This window comes from Propithecus coquereli, unplaced genomic scaffold (assembly GCF_000956105.1).
Source record: "Propithecus coquereli isolate 6110/MARCELLA unplaced genomic scaffold, Pcoq_1.0 Scaffold439, whole genome shotgun sequence".
NCBI classification, from domain to species: Eukaryota; Metazoa; Chordata; class Mammalia; order Primates; family Indriidae; genus Propithecus; species Propithecus coquereli.
Window position 1 is genome coordinate 688,725 of NW_012150163.1, and position 13,873 is coordinate 702,597.

General features: G+C 52.2%; 1 protein-coding gene across 2 annotated transcripts in view; it reads left to right on the plus strand.

The window, feature by feature from the left end:
- The window catches only part of DPP6 (dipeptidyl-peptidase 6), a 528,921-nt gene that overhangs the window by 485,540 nt on the left and 29,508 nt on the right, over positions 1-13,873 (plus strand). For both annotated transcript variants that reach the window (XM_012654157.1, XM_012654154.1), the window contains one exon: positions 4,583-4,630. In XM_012654157.1, the coding sequence (XP_012509611.1) occupies positions 4,583-4,630 (48 nt within the window). The remainder of the gene's footprint in view (positions 1-4,582; positions 4,631-13,873) is intronic.

The window sequence follows — 13,873 nt, forward strand, 5'->3', positions numbered from 1 at the left end:
CTTTGGGTAGTACAGACATTTTAACAATATTAATTTTTCCAATACATGAAAAGGGCTATCTTTCCATTTATTTGTGTCACTTTTAATTTCTTTCATCGATGTTTTAGAGTTTTCAGCATATGTGTCTTTTACCTCCTTGATTAAATTTACTTCTAAGTATCTTATTTTTTCTGCTACTATAAATGAGATTATTTTCTTAATTACTTTTTCAGATAGTTCATTGTCAGTGTATAGAAATACTACTGATTTTTATGTTGATTTTGTAACCTGTAACTTTACTAAATTTGTTTATCAGTTCTATCAGTTTTTTGGTAGAGTCTTTAGGGTTTTGTATATATAAGATCATATCATCAGCAAACAGAGACAATTTCACTTCTACCTTTACTATTTGGATGCCTTTTATTTCTTTTTCTTGTCTAATTGCTCTGGCTAGGACTTCTGATACCACGTTGAATAGAAGTGGTGAGAGTGGGCATCCTTATTTTGTTCCTGATGTTAGAGGAAAAGCCTTCAACTTCCCTGTTGAGTATATTGTTAGCTATGAGTTTGTCATATATGGCTTTAATTGGATTGAGAAACATTCCTTCTATACCTACTTTGTTGAAAGCTTTTATCAAGAAAGGATGTTGAATTTTGTCAAATAATTTTTCTGCATCTATTGCTATGATTATATGTTTTTTGTCCTTCATTCTGTTAATATGGTAAATCACATTTATTGATTTGTGTATATTGAACCATTCTTACATCTCAGTGATGAATTCCACTTGATCATGGTAGATAATCCTTTTGTTGAGAGAGAGAGACAGAAAAAGAGAGAAAGAGAGTGTCTTGTTCTGTTATCCAAGCTAAAGTACAGTGGCATCATCATAGGTCACTGCAAACCTAAACTCCTGGGCTCAAGAGATCCTCCCACCTCGGCCTCCTGAGTAGCTGAGACTACAAGCAGGTGCCACCATGCCCAGCTAATTTTTCTATTTTTTGTAGAGACGGGGTCTTGCTATATTGCCTGTCTAGGCTAGTCTTAAACTCCTGGCTTCAAGAGATCCTCCCGCCTCGGCCTCCCAAAGTGCTAGGATTACAGGCATGAGCCACCACACCGAGCTGTAAATAATCCTTTTAATGTACTGTTCAATAAGGTTTGCTAGTATTGTGTTGAGGATTTTTGCATCTTTGTTTATCAGGGATATTTGGCCTATAGTTTTCTTTTCTCACGGTACCTTTCTGGTTTAGGTGTCAGGGTAATGCTGGCCTCGTAAAATGAATTTAGAAGTATTCCCTCCCCTCCTCTTCTGGTTTTTGGAAGAGTTTGAGAATGATTGGTATTAGTTCTTCTTTAAATGTTTGGTAGGATTCAGCAGTGAAGCCATCAGATCGTGGACTTTGCTTTGATAGGAGACTTTTTATTACTGATTCAGTCTCCTTACTCATTGATCTATTCAGATTTCCAATTTCTTCATGATTCAGTCTTGGTAAGTTATGTGTTTCTAGTAATTTGTCCATTTCTTCTAGGTTATCCAACGTGTTGCCATGAAATTGTTCCTAGAAGTCTCTGAAGATCCTTTGTGCTTCTGTGTTATCAGTTATAATGAATCTTCTTTAACTTCTGGTTTTATTTGAGTCTTGTCTTTTGTTTCTTAGCAAAACTAAGGGTTTGTAACTTTGTTTAGCTTTTCAAAAAGCAAACTTTAAAAAAAAAACTAAAAAAATAACTAGGACAAATATGGTATAATGTTAAGATTTGATAAAGCTTATAGATATACTTTCAAGTATTTTTATGTGATTTTTTAATATGTGCCTATGTGTGAATATGACCACATTATGTGCAGGCAAACATTTTAGGACATTTTAGAAACATTTAGGTTATTCTGGGAAGTGAGGATGCAAATAGATCTTTTACTTGTCACTTTATTCTTTCTTTAGTGTTTGAATTTTTTCAGAACATGTACAATAAGTTCATTAATTAGAAGATTAAAAGGAACTAATTCAAGCTCAGTAACTTTCTTAATCTGTGGATGAGACAAAAGACTTAAAGCTCTCAAACCTGTGTTTTCTTCTCTGTGAAATGTGGTTAGCAACACCTACTTTACAGCGCTGCCGTGAGGGTTTGATTAGAAATTATTTGTATAAAACATCTAGCAGAGTGCTTTTTACAGGCGCTAAATAAATAAAATTGTTTACATTACATAGGATATGCTCTGTTTGCAAATTTACTCACCGTAAAATGTACAGAGAAAATAGATGTAGGTTCTTTGTTTTTCAATAACAGATCTATTCTTCCACATGGGGTCCCCATGGGGGGAAGTGGATCTTAGAACCAAGAAGCTTAGTTTGATTTAATACTTTAAACCTACAGTCAATGTTTAAGTCTCCTTTGGCAAGTAAATGCTGTCTCTGTAGGTCTAAGTATGTAGACTCTCAGATCACTGTTCCCTCCCAGGGTAGGGGGTGCCAGTTTTAGCAAACAAAAGTACAGGATGCCCAATCACATTTGAATTTCAGGTGAACCACAAATAATTTTTAGTAGTATGTCCCAAATACTGAATGGGACGTATTTATGGGAAGAAAATATTTGTTTATCTAAAATTCACATATAGTGAGGCAGCCTGCGTTTGTCCAGCAACCCTATGTGTGAGCAGATGGGGAGGGGCACAGCATGGGACAAAGGCCCCCTGGACACTGGGACTTCGGATGTCCGCTGTCTGGGTCCAGTCCTGGGCAGTGGACAGGCGTCCACTCTGATGCCCACAGCTGGCATGACCCACAGTCTGTGTCTCAGCTTAGTCGGCACCTGCGGGCACGCACTGGCCAAGCCTGCCCCCCTCACCTCTCAATGGTGAAGGACTCTGCTTTTTTGCCATATCCTCTTTGGGCCATGGACCGCGATGTCCATCCACTGTGCGGCCTCTGCACTGGGCCTTGGAGCCCTCCCCATGGTGGGATCCATAGCGGATCCCTGGCTGTCAACTCAGCCTCTTGTCACAAGATCCCTCAGAAGCATGGGGGGACTCTAGACTCCAGCCATCCTCTGCCCGAATATTACGTGTCCTCCAGCTTCGACGGCCGCCCCTGTGAGCTCACAGCATCCCAGGCTTCCCGGCCTGGAGCAGAGCTCAGGCAGCAGCCCCGGCCACACCCCACAGGAGTCTGTCTCCCTCTGACCACCCGCCTCCACTTCCTCTTTCCCCCTTCGTTCTCTGCAGTTCACCCGAGCCAAGGGGGCTTCCTTCCCCTGCCTTCCTGCACGCTCTGTGGTCGCTCATTCACAATCACGCCACGTAACTGGGCACTGACTCGATTCAGAACACTGCCCTAGGTGCTGAAAACAGCAGCTGCTGAGACAAATGCTTGACTGTGTGGAGCTCACATCCTAGTGCAGTAAGCAGATACGGGGCTGGTTCCACGCTGCAAGGTCCTGACACTATAGGACGTGGCAATGAGCTCCACAAAGAAAAGGGAGCCAGCTGAGGGGAGGGAAGCTGAGTGCACGGTCCTGCAGGGGTTCACTTTGGGTGTGTGGTCATGCAGGGGTTTAGAGTTTGGGTGCGTGGTCATGCAGGGTGTTCTTTTAGTCGGGGTGGTTGGAGAAGGCGTTTGACCACAGACTTAGGTGAAGAGAAAGACGAGCCATGGCAGAGTCTGGAAAAGAGCACTTCCAGCAGAGAGAACACCAGGCCCAGTGGGAAGAGCTCGCCAGCCTCAGACCCCGCAGGATGGCCAGGCGGCGGGCGAGGATGAGTGCAGAGGACAGCTGCAGGGAGGACGAGGATGAGTGCAGAGGACAGCTGCAGGGAGGACGAGGATGAGTGCAGAGGACAGCTGCAGGGAGGAGGCTGGGAAAGTCCCCCGTCCAGCCTCTTAATCCGTTTTTAAAAAGAGATAAAAAATGATTCAGAAATCTCCTTGTGTTTTCATTCTGCACTCTCCCTTTGCCAAAAAAGAATTTAAAAAGTCAACCTACAGAGAAAGTTGATCGGGGTCACTTTGTCCTGCGTCGTACCTTCCTTCTCATGCCCGGGAGGAACTGCGGCGTTCTCAGGGCTGGGAGCTGCGTGCCGGTGACTCGGGAAAATGAAACATGGTTGAACGTTTTCAAAATATTCCTGTGACATTAGTAAGTTTCTACAAAGAGTTAAGAGGCTGGGGGGCGGAGTGACGTCCTTCCTGGAGGAGGCAGCAAAGATACCTTGTAAAAAGCTGACTTAGCACCAAGGCTTGAGTAATTTAGCAGAACTCAACCAAGCCACCGTGGAATTGTGTCTGGGTGATAAACATGAGGGTATAAGGACATAACCAAACGTAATGCTTTGTAGAATGGTGTTTTATGTCATCGCGATGATCTGCAGGTGGATACTGTGAACCGGGTCCGCTGTAATTACCGCGGTGCAGGGGTGGAGAGCGCGCCTGTGCTGGCCCCTCGCCCGGCCTCTGACAGCCGCTCGCTGGTGGCTCCTCCAGGAAGTCGGGCTCTCAGACGCCGCCAGTCCACGTGCTGGAGGAAAGCTACCTCCTTTCTTTTGCTCTCAGCTAAACTAACGGCCTCCTTTCTGTTTCTTTCCTGGCATCTGTTCTCTGCCTGATGCAGGTCCTGGAGTTCCCAGGGTGACGGTGCACAACACCACGGACAACAAAAGTAAGTGCTCTTTTTCTTAAATCTTCCTGAGGCGCAGAGGAAGGAAGCAAAAATACTTTATGGGATAACCCAGCCCACACGTTCCTGTTCAGAAACAGATGAGTCGTGTCCTGCAGTTCGGCATGGGCCCTGCTGGTCCCCAGAACTGACTGAATACCATGAAAGTTGAGGCCCTCACGACCCAGCCACAGGGTCCAGAAACCCCTTTACGAGTGCTGAGCCTGGAGGGTCATTCCAGAGCCACCCAGGTCATTGTCTGAAATACTCTGAACGGAGCCGAGACGGGATGGACTTGCACGGCCAGCCCCTAGGGCTTCTGTAGCCTGGCATGACCCCCCCATCCCCCCGCTCTGAGAACCTCCTGCCAGGGCCAAGACCCAATGGCACATGGAGGCACGTCTGCCTCTGTGGGTCCGGGGTGTCTTCACGGCCTAGCGGGTCCACACATCCATGGGGCCACAGGGTGTTAAAGGAAAAAGTATTCTGATGCTTGTTAAATCGGCAGGGAAGACTTTTCAGGGCCACCGCGATAGGGCCGGTGGCAAGGGGAGAGAGACGGGACTCAGCTCCGCACACGGCAAGGCCGAGCGGGACTCACCGCCGGAGCGCAGAGGGAGAGCCGGTGGGGAAAAGGACCAAGAGCAGGCACGGGGTGGGGGTCGCAGGCCAAAGACAGGACGGGCCAGCTTGAAGCCTAGTCAGGAAGCAGGCGCAGCAGAGCCTGGTTAAGTCTGGTCAGGGAGAGGGTCTTCGTCAGGGGCGAACCTCCCCAGAGACCCCTGAGGAACTCGTAGCACACGCACAAGTGCAGGTGACCACGTGCACATACGTGTTTGCAAAGGGTTTAAAGTGACGTTTGCACTCAGAGGCCAATACTCAACTCGGCTGAGAAGTGAAGACTTGCCGGGCTCCTCCCAGGCAGCCCCTTCTTCCTCCCCTGGCCACCTCCCCCACTCCTTTCTATACCTGGGGCCACCTTCCCAGCAGAGAGTCAAACCTTACAGCCAGTTGCTGTGATTCCTTAGGATCCAACCACAGAGGTGACCTGGCACCTCAACATCGAGTGTGAATGGTCCTCCGAGTCCTCTGTCGGTGGCGGGAGGGCTGGAGAGGCCAGCAGCGCTGGAGAAGGGTCTCCCAGAGCGTGGTAGACACACTTAGAAAGTGGCCCAAGTGTCCAAAGTGGGTAAAATAGAGGCAGCATGTAGAAAATAATCCCGAATAATGATATACTATTCTGCCAAGCTATTAAATAACTATTAGAAGTTCAAAATTAAACCACAGGTAATAATAAAATCAGAAATAAATAAATAGGTTTTGAAATTGCTTAAATGCCAGGGGGATAAAAAAGAAAGCAAGCTGGAGGTGGATGTCTGAATGGATACCAAAACTCAGGGGCCGTCGGGGGCCACCACTGAGAAGGAGCTGCCTTCCTGTGTCCTCCCAGGAGGGGCTGGTTTTCCAGTGGAGAAGTGACCTGCCCAGACATCCTCCCCTGCCTCGCCTGGGGACCATCCCAGGGACCTGCAAGGTTTGGGAATCAGGCCACATGTCCTATAGCTGCATTGTCCCTGAGATGTAGGGAGCGACTGCCTGGGTTCCACCCCCACCCCATCCGCCACGTGCTGCCCCTTTCTGGGGCGCACAGGGTGTCCTGAGCCCTCCAGGAGGCCACAGTGCTGGGCTGGAACTTCCCCCACGGCGTGGCATCAGGGGCCTGACAGACATTCGCCAGCATAGCAAAGCTCCTAGAAATACTCATGCCTGGGCCACTCGAACTGTGATTTTCAGTGGAAAAATGCAAATATTGCACGGAGCCTCCACTTGGCATCTTTTTTCCTTAAGAAAATGTGCGTTATTCATTTTGAGAGCTTGTTAAAGTTTAAGAATACGTGGATGATTTTCTCATATTTGGGGGAGTTTTCCCTTCCTAATCGATGGTCTGCTGGAATTAGGGTCTACGGTCTGGTTAACCGCAGTGTAGCCATGGCAGTTTCTGGTCCAGCTGTTGCACAGTTGTTATAGAAGATGCCATTGGTGAGGGACCCTGGAGAAGGGGACATGGGACTCTATACAATTTTTGTAACTTCCTGGGAATCTATATTTATTTCTAATTTAAAAGATTTTTTACATCATCTATGGTCTGATAAAAACACAAAACTAACTCTAAACTTTGAAGAAACATGATACAATATATGGATCTTCTTATAAAAATCATTCACTTAAATACTTTTACCTACTTCTTTGGGGGAAGCTATTATTCATCTATTCAAGTCAAAGGTTAATATAGCACCTACCTTTTGAGAACACATGTTGACTTTGAAGCCACCTCCAGGCCCGGATGTGGTCACCCCCCGGGGGATCCCGACAGCCCAGTGTGTGGAAACATTCGGCGAGTCCCTCTGTACCCTGGTGCTGGGTAAAGTCGTCCTCGTTTTCCCAGGCTTGTGCATGAATGAAAATGAAGCAGATCTGTAGGTCTTAGATATGTGTAATGTTGAGAAAATATTTTATTTATTCCATTATAAAAATAAGGTAATGTACAGGTGGAGTGAGGTGCAATTCTTTGAAAGAAGTTCAGATAGGAATTTACCAGTGTCTTCCAGCACAGGCACCATGCTGGTGCTCTCAGGGCTGTGAGATGTTCCCCACCAGGAAGCTAAACCACCACGTCTCTGTGCTGTCGGGTAGACCAGCTGCGTCAACCAGCCAGTCCAGTCTGTACTGCACACGAGCGACCCTGGACTCCATCGTGTTCCATGGCCCAGCTCCACAAACGAGGAGTTGTTTCTAAGAAGCATTTTGCTGTTTGCAGTTGAGCTGTCACTTCCGTGGCTGTGACTGCGGAAGGCAAAGAGCAGGGACCCGGCGGGGTAGGAGATAAAAGCTCTGTGCACACGGGACGAGGCTGGCATCGCGTGTCCACGTTCCCTTCTTCTCTGCGTGAATTTAACAGTGAACCTGAAGGTGACACCATTGTGCTTATCTCGCAAAGTGCTGATTAATCGGAAACCGGACGGCGTCTATAGCGCATTACGACGTGTAGGATTCTTTTCGTCACCTTTATTTTGCAAGCCTATTAATGTAGCTGTGTTTGAGCTCCGGCTTCCCTGTAGCCAATTCAAACTCCGGGGATGTTTCATTCCGCCCTTGCCTGTGTCTGCGCTTCTCGTCGTCAGCAGAGTTCAAGCTCTTTCAGAATGTTGACTGAAGCCACCACTTTAACTTGAAACCCAGATTAAATGTGGCTGAGTTGGTGCCGCCCCCACCCCCGGGAGGAGAGTAGGAGTCTCATCTGGCTCAGAGGCGGTTTCGTGTTCAGACTGCGGGGCTTGAGGGAAGCCCGGCAGACGCTCCAGAGCACCCACATTTGCCCCGTGCTTGGCACAGTGCCCGAAAGCCCACTTTCTGTGATCGTTCCTGTGGGTTGGCGTGTCGTATCTGCATGTAAAAACCCCTCTGTCAGTTCGGGTTGCGTTCCGGTAAATGTAGCAGGAAACTCGAAGTGGCCGTTGCTCACACGGGGGAAGGCGTTTCCCTCCCGAGGGACGCCCGGGCTGCCGTGCCCCTGGCAGTCCTCTCCGCGTTGCTCCAGCCGCGTCTGTGGCTCGTGGCTCTGCCCGTGAGGCTGCTCCAGGGTGCGCGGAGGCTGGGAGCCGGGGGAAGGGAAGGGGCAGGAGGGCAGGGCTCCTGTGGCTGAGACAGTCTCTGCAGGCTGTCCTCCCACCAGTGCCGCCGGCACACCTGTTCATCTCGTTGTGCAAGACTTAGTCTCGCGTCCGCCCTAGCTGCAGGAGTGCTGGGAAATGTCTTTTGTCCGGGCTCTGTGCCACCTCGAATGGAGTCAGGATTTTATTCCTAAGTAACAGCCTCCACCAGGACCTCAGCAGCTTGGTGTCCACGCTTCCTGGGCCTGCCGCCACAGCGTACCCTGTCCTGGGGCTTAAGCAACAGCTCTGGAGGTCAGAGTGTGAGTTCAAGGTGTGGGCAGGGCTGGTTCCTTCTGAGGCTGCGAGGGAGTCTGTTGCAGGCCTCTCCCTGGCTTCTGGGTTTGCTGCCATCGTTGGTGCTCCTGGCTTGTCAGTGCGTCACCCCGCTTCATCCTCAGGCGGCATTTTCCGTGTGTGTGTGCGCACACGTGCGTGTGTGTGTGTGTGTGTGTGTGTCCAGTTTTCCCTTAGCATAAGGTCACAGTCATACTGGATTAGGGCCCACCCTAGTGACAGATCTTAACCCAATCAGCTGCAAGGACCCTGTTTTCAAATAAGGTCGTGATCACAGGTACCAGGGGTTAGAACATCAGCATGTTTTAGGGGACACAGTTCCCCCCGCAGCACTTGGCCCAACAAGAGATTCTCCTTCTCTCGCACGAAGCCCAGTTCCTGTGCCCCTGGTTACGCTGTCCCAGCTCCCTCTGGGAGGAGCAGGCTCCGTCTCCATGTGACCCGTCCTCCCCAGGCCTCTGCTTCTGCCATGTCGACGGGGAGAGAGGAGGCAGGACGTGTGTGGGGTTCCTTGTGTGGACGCCTGTAAGTGGCCTTTGCCATTCTATTAGCTGGAGCCCACATCTGGGCCCTGAGACAGAGGGGGAGCCACAGGACCAGGAAGGACAGGAGAAGGACACCGATGGCACAGCAGTCGCTGCCACGGGACGGAGAAAAGGAGAAGAACAGAGGGTGGCGGCTGGCTGGAGAGGAGTGACGGAGCAGAGTTAGTGGCCGTTTTTGTGCAGGTCACGTGGACTCAGCCAGCGCGCCAGATGCTTCCCACGTACGATCGCAGGACCCCAGAGGGCAGGTGGAAGCCCGGTGCCGAGAAGTCCGTGGAGAGGAGTGTCCGGCCGCGGAAGGTCTCTTAACTGGGGCGTGAGGGTGCGAACGCCAAGAGGGGAGGGGTCATAGCATGGGACCACGGGGAATGGGGAGGAACACGGCTTGGGGCCTGGTTCCTACATTTAAAGAGCTTAGATCTGCTTTGGGCAGTAAAAAAAAGGAAGACAAAATGGTGCGTTACACGGCACTTCCACCGCACAGATACACGTGCTCTCTGTGTCCTCGCCCCGCTCCACAGAGAAGGAAACGAAGTCTGACTGCTCAAGAGCAAACAGTCTGAATGAGAGGAGAGTGTGGAAAGTAGTTTTTAGAAAAAGAGAGAGCTGGCTGTGCGCGGTGGCTCACACCTGTAGTCCCAGCACCTTGGGAGGCTGAGGCAGGAGGATCACTTGAGGCCGGGAGTTTGAGGCTGCAGTGAGCTGTGATCACACCACACTTCAGTCAGGGCAACAGAGTGAGACCTTGTCTCAAAAAAAAAAAAGAAAGAAAGGAAAAGAAAAAGAGAGGGAAGGAGGAAGAGAGGATGTAAGGACAGCAAGAAGCAAGAAGCGAATCTTTTAGAGAGCTCAAGTAAAATGTTTACACGTTTACATTCACTCAGTCTGTTAATAAACACCAACTGCATGCACATTACGTGCCAATCACAGTGTGGGCCTCAAGGAGATTGTGTGATTGCACGTAGTTACTTGAGCAGGAGACTGAAACTGTGGCACCCTGCGCACCCACTGGCCACGCTCCTGCCCCGTCTCGGAGGATCCGCACCTGCAGGAACAGGCTTCGGGCCACCCAGACTAGGAACTAAGAGCTGCGGGCCCTGGTAGTGCCACGCCCAGCACGCTGAGCTCAGCCTGCAGGTGCTGTCGGCGGGAGCTGCGTGGGCTTTTTCCAGTGTTTGTGTTTGATGTGTCTGATGTCCCCTCGTGGAGCTCCAAGGCCCATCTCGTCCCCAGCTGCATTCACCCCAAATAAAATGCACTGTGTTTTCACTTCATCTGTCAAATCTGCACGTCCTGGTCAAGGAGGCAGGTGCCTGGTGCTCCTGGCCCCGGCTCTCGCAGCAGCGCTGGTCCGTGGTGTGGCTGGGCCGCATCACAGCCCGGTCTCGGCCTGTGCGCAGATGCAGGGCCTCTGGCGCTCGGTCACGATGGTGCGCGTCTCAGGCAGGCAGCGAAGGCATTGTCAGGCCAGCGCTTCACAGACCAGCTGTGGGCCACAGGTAGGTTTCAGACCAGCTGCGCTCTTTCCTGACTGAGGAGGCCGCTGGAAAAATTCCAGGACAGCACAAAGGTGAGTGGGAAGCGAGCCCATCCCTGCGGATGCCCCTTCTCGTGCGAGCTCCGCCCTGCCCGCGGTTCTGTGCCATCAGGACTCTGCACGCCCGCCACCCGCACTCGATCCATCCGACGCTCCACCGTGAACGTCTCAGATAAACGCCTCTCGGTTGGGGGCCAGAGAGGGGCAGGGGTCTCAGGGAGCGACGGTCACACAACAGTGGCTGCAGCCAACGTTTGTCAAGCACTTGCTTTGGCCGGTGCTGCTCTAAATACTTGTATGTTTGGCTCATTTCATCCCTCAGCAGCCCATGGGTCAGGAGCTGTTACTGCCCCACGTTCAGTGAAGAAAGCCGGGGCAGGGGCTTGCCCAGATGCGCGCTGGAAAGCCGTGGAGTTTCACACCCGAGCAGCCTGGCGCCGCAGAACCTGTTCTTGCAAATACACGGTGCCTGGCAGCACAGCTCCAAACCCAGAGCGCTGTCCACTCTGCGCGCCCTCGGGCAGGCATCCGGGGCATAGAATCGGTCGCACCCTGCAGGTCGCCCTCAGCACCTTCTCTGCGGCTTCTCCCCCTACACCACCCCCTGGGCCATCCGCGCCCGCCCTGGGCAGGTGTGCACCATGGCACCTGTTCCTGCTCGGAGAATCCCCCCACGTCACGGGGAAGAGAAGCCCCTGGAGTCCTGACAGTGCGTAAATCTGTGCGGGGGCCCCATGGAGTCAACGGCTCTGCTTCCCGTGGACAGCAGCCCTGCCTGGGCTCTGTGGGTCAGGAGGACGGAGCCCCTGAATCTCACACCCCGACGTGGCCTCTTAATCCCCCAGCAGCACCCCTTGGCCGGGATCCGTTCTCCTGTGTGTGATGTAATCGCAGCGGCCGTGTGATGCTGCGTGTCCGCACGCCGTGGGCTCGGCGCACAGCATCAGACCCCTTCCTTGGAACAACCCGGTGAGGCTGAACAGTTCACCCGAGATCACACAGCGAAGTTGAGGACGTGGACTGGAGTCTTGCCTTATCTGACCCCAAAGCACAAGCTCTGGACTGCTGGGTGATAGCAGGTGCCTGCTAGGGGTGAGGGGAGGCAGCCTGGCCCCCAGGACCCGGATCTCCTGGCACTCGTGTCATTGTCACCTAGCTAATGTGCTCACTGCAGTAGCCACTGAGCAGCTGGCCAAAAATCAGCCCTGGTGTAGACCAGCCCTGGTGAGGCAGTGCCAGAGTCAGCGTGGGCGTTTCCGCCTCTCGCCGCTTGTGAACAGGATGTGCAAAGGCGCCCTCCCACGTGAGGGGGCTCTTCTGACCCAGGCTGCGGGGTGAGCCGGCAAAAGCGGGGCGCGCGTGCCCGAAGCCTGGCAGGGCGAAGGCGGGGGAGAGCCGGCTTCTGCCACAGGACGCCCGCGGGGACGGGAGCCTGGGGACACTGCGTGTCGGCTGGCGGGGAGGCCCTGGCAGCTCAGGGCCTGACTCTGTCCTATTGTCCCGTTCCAGCCCTGCTGTGAAATTTGAAATTACTGTTTCAGAATTCTTTGTCCTTTCTCCTCCTCTCCCCCCATGACCCCAAAGCCACCCTGGGAATATTTGACTTTTTTCCTCTTCAGAAAATCTTATCTACAAACAGAGCCCACGGGGTGTTCACAGATGTGACTCTGAATTATTTAAAAGCCGTTTCCCTAAGAATGTAATTATGGTTGGGACCCACGTACACTCATTTGGTGCCTGGGTATTCAGACGGCTTAAGTATCCGGATGGAAAACCAACAAAATCACAGTAAATACGTTGCTGGTTTTAACTAAGTGTGCGAGCAGCGCGGCCCGTACGCACGGACGCCAGTTCCGCGTGCGAGAGGGCCGTGCGCACTGCGCCCTCGCCGTCTGTCCCACGGCTTCCAGGGAAACATCGGGCTGTGGAGTTAAAGGGCAGCGTGTGCTCGTGGGCAGTGGCCCGCGGCATCCTGCAAGTGTTCGTGAACTTGAGTCACTAGTCCGCCCACTCCCACTCCTGTATGGCACGAGGAAGGAGGTTTCTCTCCCTCCTGTCCCCTGTAGGACAAGCAAAACCAGCTCCCCCTGCCAGCTGGCACCCGGGGGTTGTATGAAGTCACGCCAGACGCAGCGGTCGTGTGCCTGTCCTTTGGCTCACTCGCAGGGAGACACCCCTGCCGCCCCCCACCTTCCTGCTGAGGGACCACCCTCCACCACGCACAGACACAAGCCACAGTGTGGGATTGCGAAGGACCCTGTGTCACGCTGAGGAGGGTGGCCATGTCCTGTGGGTCCTGGGAGTGGCGCGGTCAGACTTCCCTTTCAGAAGATGTCTGGTCACCACATGGAGGGGGCGAGAGAGTCCCACGCTGCAGGCAGGTCACAGGGCATACTGCTGTGAGCACACTGGCTAGGGGTACCAGGGGCCCCAGGGGGTGAGGATGGGGTCCCGACCAGCAGGGCAGGGCCGGGGAGGGGCTCTCCTCTCAAGGCCTGGAGGGAGGAAGGGGAGACACTCGATCGAGCAGAAAGGGGCTTACGAGCTGCCATTTGTTTCTCCTGAGTCCAGGGTGAGTGTGGCATTCGCTGACCGTGGCAAAGTGTCTTGGAAGTATCTTATGGCCTAGGACCAAACAGAGGGGACGGGCACCCCGTGGGGGTGTCTGTGGGTGCAGCAGCAGCACGCCAACCGGGCGCATGTCTGCAGAGGGTCCTCCTGTTGTGTGGGCCAGCTGCATGGAGCCCTGACCCCCAGGAAGAGTGGCCAGGCCACCGTGGACAGCCTGCCAGTCACAGCCAGGGGGCTGCCACCTGGGACCGGGCTGTCCAGCAACACACACATCGTTTCCAAACACAGGGATAAAAGCCAACGCTGTTCCTGTCATTTTGAAAGCAGTCCTGGTGCCGAATTTAAACCGTATGTTTTAATCAAGGTGCACTAGGCAAGTTTTCATCTAAGACCCACAGTTTTCAAATATTGTAAGGAACAATGTGGTGGCCAAAGAAAGTCTTATTTTAAGTGGCATTTGTGTGAGGAGCCCTCACCAAGACATGCCCCCGTCAGGGATAAACTGGGCCCAATAGTCCTCAAATAATTTTGCTCATGAGTCTTTAAAAGAATTTGTAAAAATCATGCACCCACTCGCACACTTGTG